Source organism: Prionailurus viverrinus, chromosome E3, assembly GCF_022837055.1.
Source record: "Prionailurus viverrinus isolate Anna chromosome E3, UM_Priviv_1.0, whole genome shotgun sequence".
Taxonomy (NCBI): Eukaryota; Metazoa; Chordata; class Mammalia; order Carnivora; family Felidae; genus Prionailurus; species Prionailurus viverrinus.
The window spans coordinates 5,780,552-5,799,612 of record NC_062576.1 but is presented as its reverse complement, the minus strand read 5'-3'; the positions used below and the strand labels follow the sequence as shown (position 1 = coordinate 5,799,612).

The following is a 19,061-nucleotide window of genomic DNA, read 5'->3' as shown; positions in this document are numbered from 1 at the left end:
TCCCGTTTCAAGAGAACTCTGACAGCATCCCCCCTTGCTCTCTCCTGCACTATCACTTCCTCCCCTACTGCATAAAGCGGCTAAAATAGCTACACAGCCTATAAAAAGCAAAGCAAACCAAAGCAACCTTCCCTCGGCCCTGGGACGGCCCCGAACGGCTCGTACTCCACGTCTCTGCTCCCTTTATGGTAAAACTCCTCAACGGGGTCGTCTCCACGAGCCGTCTCCACTTTCTCCCTTGCGCCTACATGTGAGGACGTGACCCCCGAACAGCCTCTTTTGACAATACCACGGAGCTCACGTGGCCGAGTCCCACTTTTCCCAGTCCTCTCTTAGTCTGCCAGCAGCAGTCACTACCATTTATCTTCTTGGGTCTCCTTCTTCGCCGACCCTTAGAACACCCCGCTATCCTGCGCCCCCTCCTCCTCAGTGGCCAATTGCCTCAGTCTCCGTCACCAGCTCTCCCTGACTGCGCTGACCCCTCCCAACCAGACCCTCGGGGCTCAGTCCCCCTGCCTCCCCTTCCCCTCCACGTTCAGGGTCTCGGTCATTCCATCTGGCCTCTTACCTTTGACTTCCAGCTATACACTGAGTTCTCCCAAATGTCTATCTTTGGCCTGGACCCTCGCCCTTGAACTCTAGGTGTGTATTTCCAACTGCCTACTCCTCTCTCCATCTGGATGCCCACACCTAACCTACCCAAAAGCGAACTCCCGACCTCCTCCTCCTCCTCCTCCTCCTCCACGCCTGCTTCTCCTTAATCTTTCCGTTTCGCTTGACAGCAATTCTCTGCTTCCCACCAACCGGGCCACAGCAGCCATCCTTGACCCCCCTCTTCCGGACTCCACATCTGACCCGTCCCCAGCCCCGCACGCTCTTATCGCAAACTCCATCTCGACTCGCACCACTTGTCACCACTCCGTGCTATCACCCAAGCCTGCCTGCACCTCACCCGTATGACTGCAGTAGCCTTCTAAGCAATCTCCCCGCTTTCCCCTTGGCCTTCCACAACATAATTGCCCACCTGGTCCTTGTGAAGGGAAGCCAGACTGCATCCCTCGGGTCTCAGACGCCCGAGTCCTCTCCCACTTCACTCTGAGTAAAAGTCTCTGGATGCATATGCTGTCTCCCGTCACCTGGCTCCCCCACACCCCTCTGGGCCCATCTCCTCCCCCTGAATGTTTACTGTCTGATCTTCCCACACACACACTCTCTCCGCAGCTAGAGATTTAGCCTTTGTCGGGGCAAGGGGTTCTCTCGTTTGCTGCTACATTCGTAGACTCCACGCAGGTCAGGACTTCACCCATCGTCCCCCACGCTATACCCTCCACATTGAGAACAATGCGATACGTAATAGGTTTTGCTGTATGGCTTAGAAGATTCAGTGACTAATAACGGCTGCATGACATCAAAGATACAGGACTGACAAACGACTCTGAATGGAAAGCAAGGTGCGTAACACGGCTGACCACTGAGCACATACATCTTGTCTTGACCACCCTGCTCACGATGCAATCGCTGCTCAGTTAGGAACCTTTTACCCAGAATGACTGCTGGCTACATCACGGAACTAGCTGTTGCAATAAAATGATTCCTTCTGACACCCCGTGGTAAAAGGATCAACAAAGCACTGTTACCATTCGTCCCTTGACAAGCCAGGAGAAAGAGAGAACAGTTCTTTGTCGTGGTTTTCATTACAATACTACGATGCATCAAGAATTCTAAAGTGGTTTCAGTATCACAAGGGAGGGAGGGAGGGAGAAGGGGAGAAGAATGAAAAAAATAATAAAAATATAAAAATAAATAATAATTAAATAAATAAATAAAATAATTTAACTTGAGGAGGATAAAAAGCTTCCAAAATTCCAGGCCCTTTTCCCTGCTTACTGTTCTTGCACCAACAATTAGAAAAGCATCTGCTATATAAATAAAAGGCCTTCTTGGAAAAACGTATCCACCTGGAAACGCCGAAACCCCTCTTTTGGGGAGGGGGGGGCGGGGTTCAGGCATAATGAGGAGAATCAATCCGTACCACAGCATCCAAAGAGAATGTGGAATGTCACACACAACAATTCTTAATCAGCTTCAAATTCTAAACACTAGTACTAGGAAGGAAAAAAAGTAGATGTGAACATCTTACCTTTCCAAACCAGCCATTTCCAATTTCCTGTATATAGTTCAGACTGTGGCGGGCAACTTGGGACTTCAAACCTTCTGTAGGAAAAAGAACATAAAAACTAAATATGGACATTTAACTGACATACAATAAATATTAGATACAAAATCTAAAGTATAAACATGAACATAAAGTTACAGCTTGTCAGCCCAAAGGTAGAAAATAAAGGTAGATATAAATTCATACATACATACATACATATATATATATATATATATATATCATCACTTTCAAACCAATACTGCCAAAATGGTTTCAAGTTTTAAGACTGAAAATATCTTTTTGAATGAGTTTCCTACTGATTCTTAAATGCTTTGCACTGTTTTTTTGTTTGTTTGAAAGAGAGAGAGAGAGAGAGAGAGAACATCCACGTGAGCAGAGGAGGGGCAGAGAGAGGGAGAACCCCGAGCAGGCTCCACACTGTCAGTGCAGAGCCCAACGTGGGGCTTGAACTCACGAACCACAAGATCGTGACCTCAGCTGCAATCAAGAGTGGATGCTTAACCGATGGAGCCACCCACACACCCAGACACTGTGTTTTCTGATCTAACCTACTCTACTCTAACTACTGATCACCATTCCACTGGCTTTTACTTAGTCCTTAGTTCCAGGGTAGAAGTGAGTATCTTGTCAAAAACCGTCAGTGTCCGTGCATAGAACTAGAGGGTATTATGCTAAGTGAAATCAGTCAGAGAAAGACAAAAATCATTATGACTTCACTCATATGAGGACTTTAAGAGACAAAACGGATGAACATAAGGGAAGGGAAATAAAAATAATATAAAAACAGGGAGGGGGACAAAACAGAAGAGACATAAATATGGAGAAGAAACAGAGGGCTACTGGAGGGGGTGTGGGAGGGGGGATGGGCTAAATGGGGAAGGGGCACTAAGGAATCTACTCCTGAAATCACTGTTGCGCTATATGCTAACTAACTTGGATGTAAATTAAAAAATTAAATAGAAGAAAAAAAAACATAAATGTCAACTTTATCAGAATTCTGGAAGACAAAGATTTATAGCAACCAAATCAAACCAGGAGAAAGGCCACTGAAACAGGGTAGAATTTCTTTGTGTCTTTTAATTTATCAGAACCCCACCCAACAGCGGTCTTAATGACAACACATGTTCCAGTGAGAGCACAGTGGACCTTATCATTCCCCAGGCACTGTGTTTCTTTTCACCAGAGGTTTCCCTCAAGGACTGCCTCAAGCGGCTTCCCTTGGTTTCACAAACTCAGAACTCTATCAGGATGGAGTGTTCCTCAAAAACAGTGAAAGCCAAATGGACAAGACACTTCCACCTGGGGCAAATAAATAAATAAATAAATAAATAACAACTGAGGCAAACAACAGACACACTGAAAGCTTTAGCAGAAAAGCTGGGGAGTGAGATTTGCGGGGGGTGGGAGGGGGAGGTCTTTGAAAAGCTATTGCAACATATGAAGAAAGCTTGAGAGCCACCTTCACGTTCAGGGAAGGGCACGCCCACAAAAGACTTGACAAGAATATAACTTTCACCTCTGGCTAGGCTCTCTGCCCCGCAAAGGCAGGAGGTGAGGACTCCAGCAGAGCTATAAGTGGCCTGGGTAAGGAGTGTCCCAACACAGAGCTAATCGGCAAAGACCCACAGAATACTTTTTTCCTTTCTTTTCTTTCTTCTTCTGTGCACATTCATATCATTCAACATGTCCAATTTTCAACAAGAAAAGTACAAAACATGCAAAGAAACAAAGTATGGCCCACCCACACGTACAAAGGAAATGTAAAAGAAAGTGCCCCTGAGAAAACAGATGGTGGCCTTACTAGACAAGACTTTAAACCAATTGTCTTAAACATGCTCAAAGAGCTAAAGGAAATCATGGACAAAGAACTAAAGGAAACCAGGAGAACGATGTTCTGGTAAGTGAAGATCAACAGAGATACAAATTAGTACAAGGAGCCAAATATAAATCTGGAGCTGAAAAGTGTAATATCTGAAACAAAAAAATTCACTAGAGGGGTTCCACGACAGATGTTAGCAGACAGAAGAATCAGTGAACTTAGAGAGTTCAAATAAAACTATCCAGGCTGAGAGGTGGAAAGAAAAAAGAATGAAAAAAAATATCGATGAACAAAGGCTAAGGGGACTTATGGGACACCACCAAGTGGACCAATCCACACACATAACCAGAGTCCCAGGAAAAGAGGGGAAAGGGGTCAGAAAGGATATTTGAAGATGCGGTGGTTAAAAATGTCCCAATCTGATAAAAGGCATGAATCTACACATCCAACAAGTTCCACAAAGTCCAACTAAGACAAACTCAAGGAAACCCACACTGAGATGTATCATAATCAAACTGTGAAATGCAAAGATGGAGAACCTTGAAAGCAGCAAAAGGGACCAACTCATCACATACAAATGATCTTCAATACGATTAACAACGGATTTCTCAGAATCATGGAGAATCTGGAGAATCATGGTTTCTCCATCAGAAACCATGGAGGCCAGAAGGCAGCGGGATGATGCATATAAAGAGCCAAAGGAGAAAAACCATTAACCAAGAGTTCTACACCTGGAAAAGTGGTCTTTCAAAATGAAGGAGAAATTGAGACATCTCCAGATAAACACAAGTTTAGGGAGACTGCTGCCACTATACCTAACAAGAAGGTTAAAGGGAGTCCTTCAGGCTAAAACAAAAAGACGCTAAAGTGTAACTGGAAGACATAAGAACAAATAAATATCACTGGTAAATATAAAAGCCAGCACTATTGTATTTTTCGTGTATATATCCTCTTTGGATTTCCTACATGATTTAAAAGATGAACACATAAAAAATTATAAATCTATGTTAGCGGACACACAATGTATGCAGATGTAATTTGTGGTAACATAAAATGACGGGACTGCGTTGCAGAGTTTTTATATGGTATTGAAGTTAAGTTGGTATCAGATGAAATACAATTGTTATACATTTAAGATAACTGTAATCCCCAAGAAAATATCTACAAAATATAAACAAAAGGGAATGAGAAGGGAATCGAAATGGTACGCACATGCACATACAAATCCCAACGGTCTGTTTTGCAGAAATGGAAGAACTGATCCTAAAATTCATACGGAATTGCAAGGGACTCTGAATAGCCAAAACAATCCCGAAAAACAAAAATAAAGTTGGAAGACTCACAAACTTCTCCATTCCAAAACTCACCGCAAAGCTACAATAATCAAAACAGTGTGGTACCGGCATAAGGCTCGACGAGACCATAGACCGATGGGATTAATCGAGAGTCCCCAGATAAACCCATACAAATGTGAGAAACTGACTTTCAACAAGGTCCCAAGACAGTTCAATGGGGGAAGAAAAGTCTCTTCAAAAATTACTGCTGGGGCAACTAGCTGTCCGCCTGCAAAAGAATGAACCTGGACCCTCACTCACCTCACACCATATGCAAATATTAATGCAAATTCCAAAGCTAAAACTACAGAAGTCATAGAAGATAACACTGGTGTAAATCTTCATGATCTTGGGTTTGACAAAGATTTCTTAAGGATGACACTAAAAGCACAAGCAACAAGAGAAAAAAAAAGATCAACTGGACTTCATCAAAATTAAAACCTTCTGTGCATCAAAGGACACTACTGAAAGAGTGAAAAACCTACAGGGAGCAAAATGTGCAAATCACATCATTTATTATGAAGCTATTATAATTACAACAGTGTGGTACTAGAACGAGGAGTTGACACATTAGTGAAACAGAACAGAAAGCCCACAACAGACCCATACACATATGGAACTAAAAAGCAGGGAGGAACGGGAGAGCTGGAAGAGCCGCTCAGGGAATGAAGCTGAGAAAAACACAGTAATCCGTAAAAACACACACACAAACAAACAAACAAACCAACCACCTCATGGATTCCCTAACACCATACCCAAAAATCAATTCAGGATGGGCTATGGATTTAACTTAACTGTCAAAGCAAAACCTTAAAACACTGTAGAAAAAAAAGTAGTTAAGTTATCATTTTGACCACAGCATGGAAAAAGATTTAAGACATAAAAAGCTCTAACTCAAAAAAAAAAAAAAAAAAAAAAAAAAGAAAAAAATTTAGAAGTTAAAAAAAGAAAGAGACTGCAAAATTTCCAGCTTAAAAGGCTGTTAAATTTGGCTATATTAAAATCAAGAAACATCAAAAAATTCTTTTTTGTGTATATTTAATTTTTGGTATACATTTTGATTTTTTCATTTTCTGTTTCCATATTTACTAGTTATTTTCTTAGTGGTTACCATGGAGATTACAGTTCTCACCCTAAATTTACAACAATCTAACTTGAACTGATACCACCTGAGCTTCAGCAACAGCACAGACCAAGTGAAACCCACAAGCAGGAACATAAATGAGCACAACTCCTTGTGGAGGGGGAGCTGGCAACAGCCCTCAAAATTACAAACACATGCACTCTTCGGCCACTTTTGAAAATTTATTCTACGAATACATTAGCCCAACATCAGTGTGCAGACCAATATAGGTGAAACCTTTGTTTTTAATGGCGTAAGATTAGAAACAACCGAAATAGCCATCACTAGGAGACTGGTTAAATAAACTGTGCTTGGTCCATACAATTTCAATAGTACAGACTTTTTTTTAAGTTTATTTATTTTGAGAGAGAGAGAACGAGCAGGGGAAGGGCAGAGAGAGAGGAGGAGAGAGAAACCGAAGGGGGCTCTGTGCTGACAGCAAAGAACCTGTTGCGGGGCTCGAACTCACAAACCGTGAGATCAATGACCTGAACTGAAGTCAGGCACTTAACGGACTGAGCCTCCCAGGCACCCCTCAATAGAATAAACTTGTAAGCAGGAATAAATAAGCTCTTCTTATGCAAATGGAAATCTCTCTAAGGTTTATCTAAGTGGAAAAAAAAGCAAGAAGCATATTTTATGATGCCACCTATGATAAAAAAAAAAAGGGGGGGGGGCGAGGGGCAGCAGGTAAATGGGAATATTTACATCAAGAAAGTCCGGAAAGAGGTATAAGAAACCAAGAAGAATGGTTATGTACAGAAGCTGGGGGTAGAAGCTGAGGTCAGGTTCAAAGATTGGAGGCTTTTCACTATAGATACCTTTTTACATTTTGGTTTTTGAACCAAATGTATCACTATATTATCTATTCAAAAAATAAAATAAATATTAAAAGGAAAAAGGGTAGAGTTTCTAACAGACTTGCTTTTGAATATGCGGTGTACTTTTTTCACTTAATACATCACCAGTACCTTTCATCCTTTTATAGGACTACATAATACTCCATCATATGGACTTACCATCATTTAATGAGTTCCACACCAACATTTAATGTTTCCACTCTTACACTGCCAAACAATGCTGCAATAAACTCCTTTGCAGATACTTACTTGCCTACTGACCTCAAAAAGCTACTAAGAGTGGAACTGGGGGATCAAGTGTAAACACATTCTACACTTGGATACATACTGTCAGACTACCCTACGGAAAGAACATCTCTATCAATTTACAGTCCGGCTAGCAGTGAGTGTCCAAGTGCCTGTTTCCCACACATATCCCTCCCCTGTCACCACCCAGTGTCCTTTCTTCTCTTTGTTGAACTGTTATTATTTTTTTTTTAATGTTTATTTATTTTGAGAGAGAGCAAGAGAGAGAGAGAGAGAGAGAGAGCAAGAACACACTAACAGGAGCAGGGGAGAGGCAGAAAGACAGGGAGACACAGAATCCGAAGCAGGCTCCAGGCTCCAAGCTGTTGGCACAGAGCCTCCTGACGCGGGGCTGGAACCCACGAAATGAGAGATCATGACCTGAGCCAGAGTCGGACGCTTAACCAACTGAGCCACCCAGGCGCCCCAATCTGTTATCATCCTACTTTAAGTTTGTATTTCTTTAATTAATAGTGAAGTTCCTTTTTTATTGGCCACTTAAATTTCTTTTCATGAACTTCTTTTACATCCTTGACTTATTTTTGCCTATTGAACTGTTAGTCGTCGTCTTATACATTTGTTTGTAATCTTAATATATATTAATATATAACAGGGTTTTTTTAGACATTTTTTGTAGCTTACAAATATTCTGGCTACTTTGTCAAATTTGTTTATGGTGTGTTTTACCATACAGAATATTCCATTTTATGCGTCAAATTTGTCAATATTTTCCTTTATGGTTTCTGCATTTGCTGCCAAGCTTGGCTAGGCCTCTTATATCCCAAGATCATAGAAATATTCTGTGACTATTCTACGCAGAATAGTCTCTATGCAGAGAAATCAAAAGTAATTTCTTCCTATTAAGAAGGAATTTAGGGGCACCTGGGCGACTCAGTCAATTAAAAGTCAATTCTTAATTTCAGGTCATGATCTCGCGGTTCATGAGTTCAAGCCCCACATCAGGCTCCTGCTGACAGTGTGGAGCCTGCTTGGGATTCTAGGTCTCCGTCTCTCTCTGCCCCTCCCCCGTCTGCACAGTCTCTCTCACTCTCTCAAAATAAATAAACTTAAAAAAAAAAAAAAGAAGGAATTTAGAACAGAGGGCTTCAGAAACTAGAAAGGTGTATGAACATAATGGGGATGGCTGTACGGGTCACTACCATTTCCGCTGTGTTCGCTACAGGGCTCTGGTCCATCCCCACTATGCCTCGGACAGAAGTCGTGAGGCTCTTCTCTGCCGCGCCTTCTTGCCCACAGTGAGGGGTCAACATCATCAGACTTGGGGGAAGCCAACCGGGATGCCTCTCCGGAGGGTTTTCCGAGGAGAGGGAAGCTCCCTTCTTCTGGTAGTAAAGCTACAAGGACACGAACCCGGCAATGGCAGCAGCCACGCTCCGAGCTGGCCAAAGAAGCCGGTGTGCGGGATCTAAGCCGACACACACAGAGGAGAGAAATGAAAGATGGACGAGAAGCGCGATGGCGTCCAAGTTCCCAGCGCCAGTTGTCTCCACGGTCAGCCTCACCCCTACCCTTCCCCATCGCCTGGTTCCAAGTGTCCGAAGAATCCCCTTTCTATGTACACTGATCTAAGATTCTATTACTTGAAATCGATTCATGGGTGTTAAGACTCCAGGATGGTAAAGGCCCTAGAGAATTCTCTCAGGGCTTCCCTTACGTGTAAAGGAAAGCCTATTATCGAGTAAGCAAAGATAGGAGAAAATCTTTCCATTTGTGGATACGTGCCCTTAGGTTACTTAGGTTATCCCCAGGATATCCCAATCCTTTTAAATTTTACTATTTTACTTTTAAATTTCACTATTTTGGTCAAAGCAAGTGTATTATTATTTACAAAAATTGAAGGTAGATACTACGTGTTAGCCTTTGAGTGTTGCAAAAACCACCAATACTAAAATTTACCAACTTTACAAGTGTTTCACATGAAATGCACCAGCTGTGTCATGTTTCACCTGACTTTTCCCTTCAGTCACGCATGCCTCCAGCAGCACAATCCACTGCGGGGTGCGCACGGCCCCACGCCCACACCACTGGGCGCAGCACCACGAGGCACAGAAACGGCCCCTCACAGAGAGAAGAGCCTCTCCCGAGTGGTCTCAGAAATCCCTGACTCTTGAATTGCTAGTATTTCTGTTCTAGAACAAGAAGCCAATCGATCTCTAACCAAACCTCTATCTTAGGATGAAAAATCAATCCAATTAGCATATCCAAATAAACCCCTCCTCCCCAAACACAGGACATCCCCGGAAAGAAGGCAGCATTCTACTCAGCAAGGCAAGCTGCGTCAAGAACTAGCAGAGAAGCCTCTCGACCCAAGGGAAGGCCAGGAGCTCCGTGGGAGAGTTCCACTTCAATGATCAGAGGCGACCAGTTTATTCCTACACCAGATCTAGGGTCCAGAAGAAAAGGACTCAGCTTGTGCAGGCATGCAGTGGGCCCGACCACTACATACAATTCGGCTTCCCCAGAGAGCAGAAAAAGAAAGAAGCAAGCAGACGAGACAGGCGACCCAAGTATTTGGAAAACATGACGCCGGATGCAAGGCCTTACCTACGGAAGGCTGGAGCCGCGACGGAGCTGGTAGTGAGATATTTGGTACTGAAAGTGTGAAAACTTCTGCTGGGGACTGGACAGACGGAGTGTCTTCTGCTGGTGGTGTGAAATCTATCTCATCATCAAAATTATCTTCAAATTCCTAAAATAAGAGGCGATCAATGTTATATCTTATATAAACCAATGTGAGAACAAATATTAAGAATACATATGCTAACATCGGACATGAGAACATTGACTCACTCACTCATTTGAAACATGCCGCCTTGGGTTTTATCCCCCCAATTTGCACCTACTTGAGTAAAAAGCATATGTAATTGTGCTCTCCAACACCAAACGGCAGAATAAATAAGGTTTAATAAGTTATACATACTTTGTATTAAACTTTTTCAACTGAAAGCTTGAAATTAAATGCAAAATTGTCTAAAATGACCACGGAACTTTAAGTGGAAACACTCTTCTGGTCTGAAATTTTGCTTTTAAGTTACCAGAGCTTAGGCTATTCTTTTTTCTTTATTATTCATTTTCACAGATCCCTTTGCACACGGAATCAAAACAGATTCGTTTTATTATAAAACTACATGTTCATTTCTAATTGCATTAGAATTGTATTCTGCTATGATTTCAATCAAAATAGGGACAGTTAAAGACCCAAAAACGGTATTTTTGAGAAAGTCCTGTTTCTCTGCAAAGAGTAACGATGGGAAAATTACTAAGCTGTGTAGAAAAACCATTAGGACGTGAACGACGATCAGTATGACACTGTGTAGTACATAAGTACCTTCAACACACTAAGAACGTCTGGTTTTCTGAAGATGGCAACTTTAAAACCGAGGCTGCGCCCATACAGGTGTGAAAGTCTTTTCAGTGACTCAGTCAGCAGAGAGCTGTCCTGACTCTTGCTGTTATCATTCCAGTGAGCTCAGTCCACCCTGGTGTCCATGTTAATTCCACGTTCATACAGATGACAATCAAGGTCATTCACTCAGATAATTAATGAATATCACCCCACCAAGCACCGTAACAGAAGCTGAGAATAATCTGCGAACAAGACGGTTGTCCTTTCCTCTAGAGAATATCCTTCTTTTCCTTTTCTGCCACCTCCCCTTGCTACCCCCACTAAGCCCCGGGAAGTTATAAGGGTCGATCTGTCTGATGGGACATGTATGATCTCACACACGTGTGGGAGGACACTATTCTCACATATGTCACCTATGCTGTCAAACGCATTAGGACGTTACCACTGTTTTTAACGGGAGGCCGTAGGACCAGCGAGGTGCTGAAACTTCAATCTCTGAGGCACCTCTCAATGGAAGAGCTTTGCTCAATTTCCCCTCTGGACATTCCCAAAGCTTCTCTCATTAAAAAAGACTTTTTATCCATCGCATCTACTTAAAAACAATGCCACTCAAAAGTCTGGCAGCAGCATGATAGACTATTAGGCAGCCGATGATTCTAGAGATGCAGAGAGGTAAAACAGCATAATAATACAAATGGGGCTGGTGAGAAGACTGGGTCGCTTTTCTAGTTATGCCAGCAGCTGCCCAGATGCACTCAGGAAGTCGCTTCCTTTATCAGGCAGTAGCCTCCTGGTCTGTAGCGTGACTTCCAAGGGTCAAGGTCTCTAACGCTGCAGTTCTAAATCTAAAGGCGTGGACACTTGTCTTCAGTCGTGGCTTGCACAGCTGGAGAGGATCCTGTACACACTGTGGTCCCAGGGCCGCCTGTACCAGAACCACCTGGGGAAGCGGATAAAAACACTGCTTCGCAGAATCTACGTCATAATGAACTCCCTGGGTCAATACTGAGACCCAGTTGGGTCAGAAAAATCTAAGGCAAGAATGAGGCATTGTGACACGTGAGAGTGACTGGATTTTAGTTTCAGCAACACTGATCAGACTTTATCTTTGTCCCCAAAAGACAAGGCGTCTGTACACAGTCCCTCAGCAAGAATGACGGTCAAGGCACAGGTTCTCTGCCCACCACTGTGCACCCCCGCCCCCAAACCATGTGGTAGTCGGTAAGTTCCCACGGAGGTGTCTATAGTGATTCCAGGACCCGGGGGCTAAAGCTGTGGATTACTTAAGCCCACACGTTTGGGGTAGAATCTTCTAAGAAAAATGGCCCGTGCTAGTCTTTTCCTGCAGCCTTCCTGGTGTGTAATGTTAGCATCAAGCCAAAAGGATAACACGTCTCCTCCTCTCTCGGGGCTGCCACCAGACTCAAGGTAAAGAAAACACAGAAACAGGGGTGAGGCTCTAGAAATAAGGCTGATGTGTCCACTAGCAGGAAGGTTTTAGCTAGAAGACAGCCCCCCCCCACCGCCCCCAATTTGAACCAGTGGCCCTCAGGGCCCCTGGGGACAGCTCCAGGACAACCAGCAGGGCTCCACAGAAAGATCATTTTCTCTCATGCATTCCTTTTGTTTCTCAAGTCTTCCTCTTTATCAAGTATTCCCCGGGCCCTAATGTACACCAGCAGGCACGTGGTAAGTTCCAGAGCAGGATATCCCAGCTGGTTTCTGGCAGATTCCACCCATCTGCAGCTACAACACCAGCCCTTCTATAGTGTCTCCCCACCCCCCGCCACACACACACACCCCCCACCAGAATTCCTAATAGGTAGGATTCTTCTTTCTTCCCCTCAAAGAACTCGAGGGTTCAGGTAAAATGAAAGATGCGGTTTCTCATACACAAAACACACTGGGGCGTCCTTTGGCCTCAATAATCTTAACCACCACAAACTCACCAGCATGCTAAAGTTCAGGGGGGAGAAAAAAATCAGCCTGCTCTTCCTTATAGGCTTTATAGCTAGTGAATTCAATCATACTTTATTCCTCACCTAGCGAAAATTAAACAGGCAAGTGGTTATTGTCAATGATGCTCTAAAGCAGGGTCAGCAAACTACAGCTGCTGGACCAAATCCAAACCACTTATTTTTGTAAATAAAGTTTTACTGGCACACAGCCACAACCGTTTGGTTTCACCTTTCATATCTGTATCAATGTAGCGCTACAATGGCAGAGCTGAGAGCTGAGGAGCCTTGACAGAGGCCGTATGGTCCACAGTATTTACTATTCACAATGGCAGGATATATTTACTACACAGCCCTTACAGAAAAAATTGGCCAGCTCCTGCTCCCAAGGGACTCCAATGATCAACGCATCAGAGGATGATTTTTAAATGTCCCCACCATCTGTGCTCACCTTGAAGTCTATTTCCGGGTCCTTACAGCAGGATACACAGTTTGCAATTAACACTATTAATATCATTAAACTGCACACAGACAGGATCACAAAAGAGGAGGAAACTTCTGCAGCAGGTGCCTCCCCTGGAAAGAGAAATAACTAATATTAACAAGACGGACATTCCAAGATCAACTTTACTTTGCAAACTTTACTTTGCAACTTTACTTTGCAAATCAACTTTACTTTACATATTTTCCACCCAATATAAATGGGACCAAGAGTTAATAAAATAATGCCTAGATGCTCAAGATAAGGCAGATGATCAATCCAGGACAAGGAGTCAGGGTTTAAAAAAAAAAAAAAAAAAACTGAATATGGAAATAACCTTAGATTTACGGAAGAGCTGCAGAGACCCTCTGAGCCCCACCACACACCCTTCACCCAGCTTCCTCGAACATCAACACCTTGTGCCCCACAGCAGTCACCAAAGCGAAGCCGGTAACCTGGGGCCATACTACTAACTGAACTTTCAGCTTCATCCGGGTTTCACGGCGGGTTTCACAGCTTCTGCCGTCTCCTCTTTTTTTCCAGGCTCCAGCCCAGGCTCCCAGGGCTGTGCTTACTCATCTCACCCCCTCCGTGGTTCCTCAGTCTTCCCCCGGGTGTCATAGCCTGGGCACCAGGGAAGAGCGTCGGTCAGCATTTTGTACAATGTTCCTCAGTCCGGGTGGCCTGATCCCTTCTGCCTGCCTGACTAGACTGAGGTCACGGATACGTGGGAAGAATCTAGAATATCACAGGGCACACCGCCCTTCTCGTCACATCACGTCACGAGCACACAGCACTGGCACAACTTACTCCCAGTGACATGAACCCTCATCAAGCCACTTGGCCCAGGTGGCTTCTGCCAGGTGTCACCACTGAGAAGTTACCACTTTCCCCCTTTACATATTCCTTAAAAGTGGGTCACAAAGTCCACGGCACACTCACAGAGAAGAGGATTTAAGCTGTGCTCCTTGAAGGGAGGAACACTATAGAACCTACAGACATATGTCACCACTACCAAGGTAATTAATATTTGGGAGACACTTTGAGGCTGTGCAAACATCCTGTGTCTCCCTGAAGTTTTACACACTCATTTTCACATTTGCCATTGCGTCTTAACCTGCAGCAATCACCACTACAATGTTCTAATGGGTGATCGTCTATGGCCCTCATTTCTTCTACATTTACTACGTGGGATTCTTCCATAAGGAAGATCTGTCTCTTCTCCCTTAATTATTTGTCTGGTCCTTTATTTAGTTACGGACTCACAGATATTTATTTTCTATTCTTTGGGTTATAATCCATCATTAACATTATTTTATAGCTTGCAACATTGTAGCTTTGGCCCCTGGCAGCTTTTTCAAGTTGACTACTGGGTCTTTTGGACATGCCCCATCTTTTCTCCCACACCTCCTCATGGAAAGCTCCAGGCTTTTCTTCTATTTTCCCTACTCTCCAGCTTTAGCATCAGCCACTTCTCCAAGGAGCCTTGGTCATAATAAGAGCTTTCTACTAGAGCAGAGGTCTGCAAACTACAGCCTGGGGCCTGTTTTTTGCATGGGGGGGGGGGAATCCAGCGTAGAATGACTTTTACATCTTTAAAGGAGTGTTTTTCAAAACAAAACAAAATGCAACTTTACTTTCAGCCAAGAATTATCTGGAAAACATCCTATTCAACCAGAGCTATTCTGAAGCTCTTCTTTTGCCCAGTGGTGTTTGAATAAGAAATAAACTACCCCCGCTCCACCCACTTTTTGGAGCTATAACTGACATACAACACGTAAGTTCAATGTCCCAGTGCACCGAGGGGAAAGCAGGGACACAAGTTAAGGAACAATGTCACCATTTTCCTGAAGTGAACCTGGAGCACCTGAAGAAAACAAAAACTAACCCAAACTCCTATGTGAGCAAAACACGTTCTTGAATATAAAAATGACCTCGGCGAAGAGCAGAGGAGTCTGAAATCAACTGCAAACAGAACCCAATGCCTTGCCAATAACAAGAGGTCCCTCTGTGAAGGGACAAGGCTGAAACCCACATTGTTCCACGTGAGGCTCAGGCTGGCTGAAGCCTTGCTCAAGCCTGCACTTAAAAATAACAGTTAACCAAAGGTTGCTAAGGATCTGCAAGTTCTATACCAATAAAAATCTAAAAGAGGAAAATCCACACTTCAGACACAGAAAGCAACTTGGAGATTCCTCTCGAAGTCCAGTGTCACGGAGGGCAAGAACTCCCTAAGCAGACACCTGTGCGCGTGGGGACAGCTAAGTGCGGGGCGGACCCCGAGAGCCGGCTCTCTGTGAACGGCGACCTGGAAGGAGGCGACTTCCTCTCTCTCTCCTGGCAGCCACCTGCTCTCTCATCCCGCCGGGCCTCGGCTTCCCACTGGTATTTATTCTTACAACCTTGTTGCACTCCCCTGACTCATATAGTAACGATTAAATATGACTCCTGAGGCTTATACAGCAGAGCACTTTCATATACACTGCATCTTATTGATTTTTTTTTAAGATGCAGTTTTTGTCCAACCACATCTTAACATGGGGCATCTTGCACAGGAAAGCAAGCTGGTTTACACTGGCATTTCTTGTTTCTTAATGGCATAAAAATAAGGGTGTGTCATAACCCAACGTCATCTGAGATTTGATGACATATAACACAATTCCACTCAATCGTCACAACGTCTCTGAGGGAATTCCATCAGCTCCACATCGTACACGAGGACAATGACAAGGCCAAAACACTCAGTGGGAAAGCGGCAGGGCCACACTCTGCGTTCAGGGGTGGTGAGAAGAAGTCCCCCTTGCTTCCCTGGCTACCACATTGTTTTGCCTCAAGGAGGCTGACTTTTAATTCTTGAAAACAGCCTAACCTAAGCACTGTGAACCAAAGTCCATCGTTGCTGATTAAAAGTTCATACTTCTGGGACTCTCCTCCAAACTCCCCAAGTGGCTATTAGTTTTTTCCTCTTTTTTCACCCACAATTTTTTATGATCACAAACCATCTATTTATTATACAATTTGATCAGAACTGCCTGAAGGCCAGCTCAATTATCTGATTCACAAAACTGTCTTCTGTGAGTCACCAGGTAGGCATGAAAAGCCAGACTCCTGCTAAAAATAGCTAGTTACGAGTTTTGCCCTACCTCGATAACGATAACGTACTTATTTCTGCTAAGACACTGCAGGGGTGTCTGCTCCCCAGTACTCAGATTTCTCCCATTTACATGAGGTTTATTCAACCACAGTGTCCACCAGAGCCACGGAAAGGCCTCTACAAATTACTGCTCAGGAGGAAATGTTTGCAGCTGTACCACTTTTAAAAAAAGGTTTTTTTCAACGTTTATTTTTATTTTTGGGACAGAGAGAGACAGAGCATGAACGGGGGAGGGGCAGAGAGAGAGGGAGACACAGAATCGGAAACAGGCTCCAGGCTTTGAGCCATCAGCCCAGAGCCCGACGCGGGGCTCGAACTCACGGACCGCGAGATCGTGACCTGGCTGAAGTCGGACCCTCAACTGACTACACCACCCAGGCGCCCCTGTACCACTTTTAAAAAGTACTTTATTTACTGAATTTTTAATTAGTCCAAAGAATTGTGCTAAAAAAAAACAAAAACAAAAACAAAAACAAAAAAAACCTCTACATACCAACAAAGGAAACACTTCCATAAAATGAAGAAATCAAACCAACCTGTGACAGGCTGGAAGGTGAGGTGGGTTTGCACAAACCACAGAGAGGAAGTAAATTCTGGTTGTGGGGAACTACGACTAAAATCCCCGAGCCCCAGCGGTTCAAACTACAAACTGAGCCCCGGAAGGTTCCTGATTGCAACTGCTGTATTAGGAAACTACGAAGAAAGATGGCTTTCCTTCAATAGTCCGGGCCTGCAGCGTTCAGAAATGCATAAAGCAAACCGATATCCTACTATACAGCAAATCGATAACCACAGGAGTGTCTCCCCACTTTTAGGCTGCTTTCCCAATCACAAACCGAGAACAAGGATAATTAGAGGTTTGGAGTAGTATGCTTCCCCAAGACACTGATTAAAAAAATAATCGGCATCTCTAAAGCACGTTCTGTGAGTTATCCCTGTACAGTTTTTAGACCATTTTAATAGATATCTGGTCCTTGATTTAATAAAGCAGAAAACCTGAGAAACTCTAAGAAGTGGGTACACATTATCTGTTTTATTTATAGACAGGTAATTTGGAGAATGCAATTTCTCGGCAATGACTACGAGGTAAGTCAGGAGGATTACATGATTATTAATTCAACTATTATAAATCCCTGCCCAGAACCTCGATCAGAGCTTGAACACACATGTAATTAATGGAAGAGTTACTTGTGAATCCATTTTTGGATTAAATAAAAAAATGTTTAAGGTCCACAGATAAAAACAAGTGATGATACGTGCAAATCCATTAGGGACTGAAAATGCTGATATTTTAATTTTGTTATTCCTTCTTCAGGCACTAGCTGACACACTTTTACAGAGAAATTTCCTCGTTATTTACTAGTTTGCTTATCCAGAGGTAAATTCAAACCCTCTAATCCCAGGACTGGTTCCTTTGGCCACCACTCCCATTCTGAGGCTATGTAAGAATGGTGTTTACATTTTTAAATAGTTGTTAAAGAAAAAAAAAAAAAAGAATATTTCATGAATGTGACATTTTACACCAATAGCTAAATGCAAAGAGAGACAACAACCAGATATTATGTGCCTTCTGATGGGAAAATACCAGCCTATATCCGACCAACCCTCTAGACCTAAATACCAATTTATAGGAAATAAAGAGAATCATGGAACATACACACAATACCACCACCAGAATTTAATCAGCGAACCAAGAGTACAAGAAACGCTAAAGGGGAAGAACTGTGTTGAGAGAGACGGCGAAGAGACCGAAAGAGATTTGAAAAGACGTAGCAACCAACTGCACTGTATGGGTGACATCTGAATCATGATTCACACTCAAAAAAATCATGACACTTGAGACAACTGGAAATGTGAACACTGGTAATTGACCATATTAAGGAAGTATGACTCATTTCTCCTAGGAGTGATAATAATAATGTGATTATGTTTTTAAAAGGAGTCCTTACCTTTTACAGATAGTGACCTAGTTAAAGATGTCCGGAACTTGCTTCCAAACAGGAACAGTATACGAGGGGAGTGAAAGCGATGGGGGTCGCATGGAAAAGACAGCCAGGAGCCTGAGTGAAAGCCCTGGGGAAGTCAGTATGGCAATGTCTGTCTAGTCTTGCACAGATCTGTATGTCTGAAGTCTTCCATTTATTAAGCAATTTCTTCACATCCACTAAAATATGAAGTTTAAGCAGAGGGGCGAACTAGATACAACAGCTTGCAATCTGTACTCCTGTGTATCAGCTTGCTAGAGCTGCTGTAACAAAGTATCACAAACTAGGGGGCTTAACCAATCCTGGAGGCTACAAGTGCAACATCAAGGTGCCAGCAGGTCTGGTCCCTCCTGTGGGCTGTGTGGAAGGATGCGCTCCGGCCACTCTCCTGCCTTCTGGGAGACGGCCGTCTTCCCCCTGCATCTTCTCCCATGGTCTTCCCTCTGGATCCGTCCCCGTGTCCAAATTTCCCTTCTTTATAAAGACGCGGTCATGTGGGATTAGGGCCTAATAACCTAA

General features: G+C 43.5%; 1 protein-coding gene across 3 annotated transcripts in view; it reads right to left on the bottom strand.

The window, feature by feature from the left end:
* The window catches only part of LMTK2 (lemur tyrosine kinase 2), an 81,459-nt gene that overhangs the window by 46,336 nt on the left and 16,062 nt on the right, over positions 1-19,061 (bottom strand). For 2 of the 3 annotated variants that reach the window (XM_047837943.1, XM_047837941.1), the window contains exons 2-4: positions 13,374-13,498; positions 10,166-10,310; positions 2,141-2,214 (exon numbers count right to left, since the gene is read on the bottom strand). In XM_047837943.1, coding sequence (XP_047693899.1) covers positions 2,141-2,214; positions 10,166-10,310; positions 13,374-13,498 — 344 coding nt within the window. The remainder of the gene's footprint in view (positions 1-2,140; positions 2,215-10,165; positions 10,311-13,373; positions 13,499-19,061) is intronic. The other variant, XM_047837942.1, reaches the window with a different exon arrangement.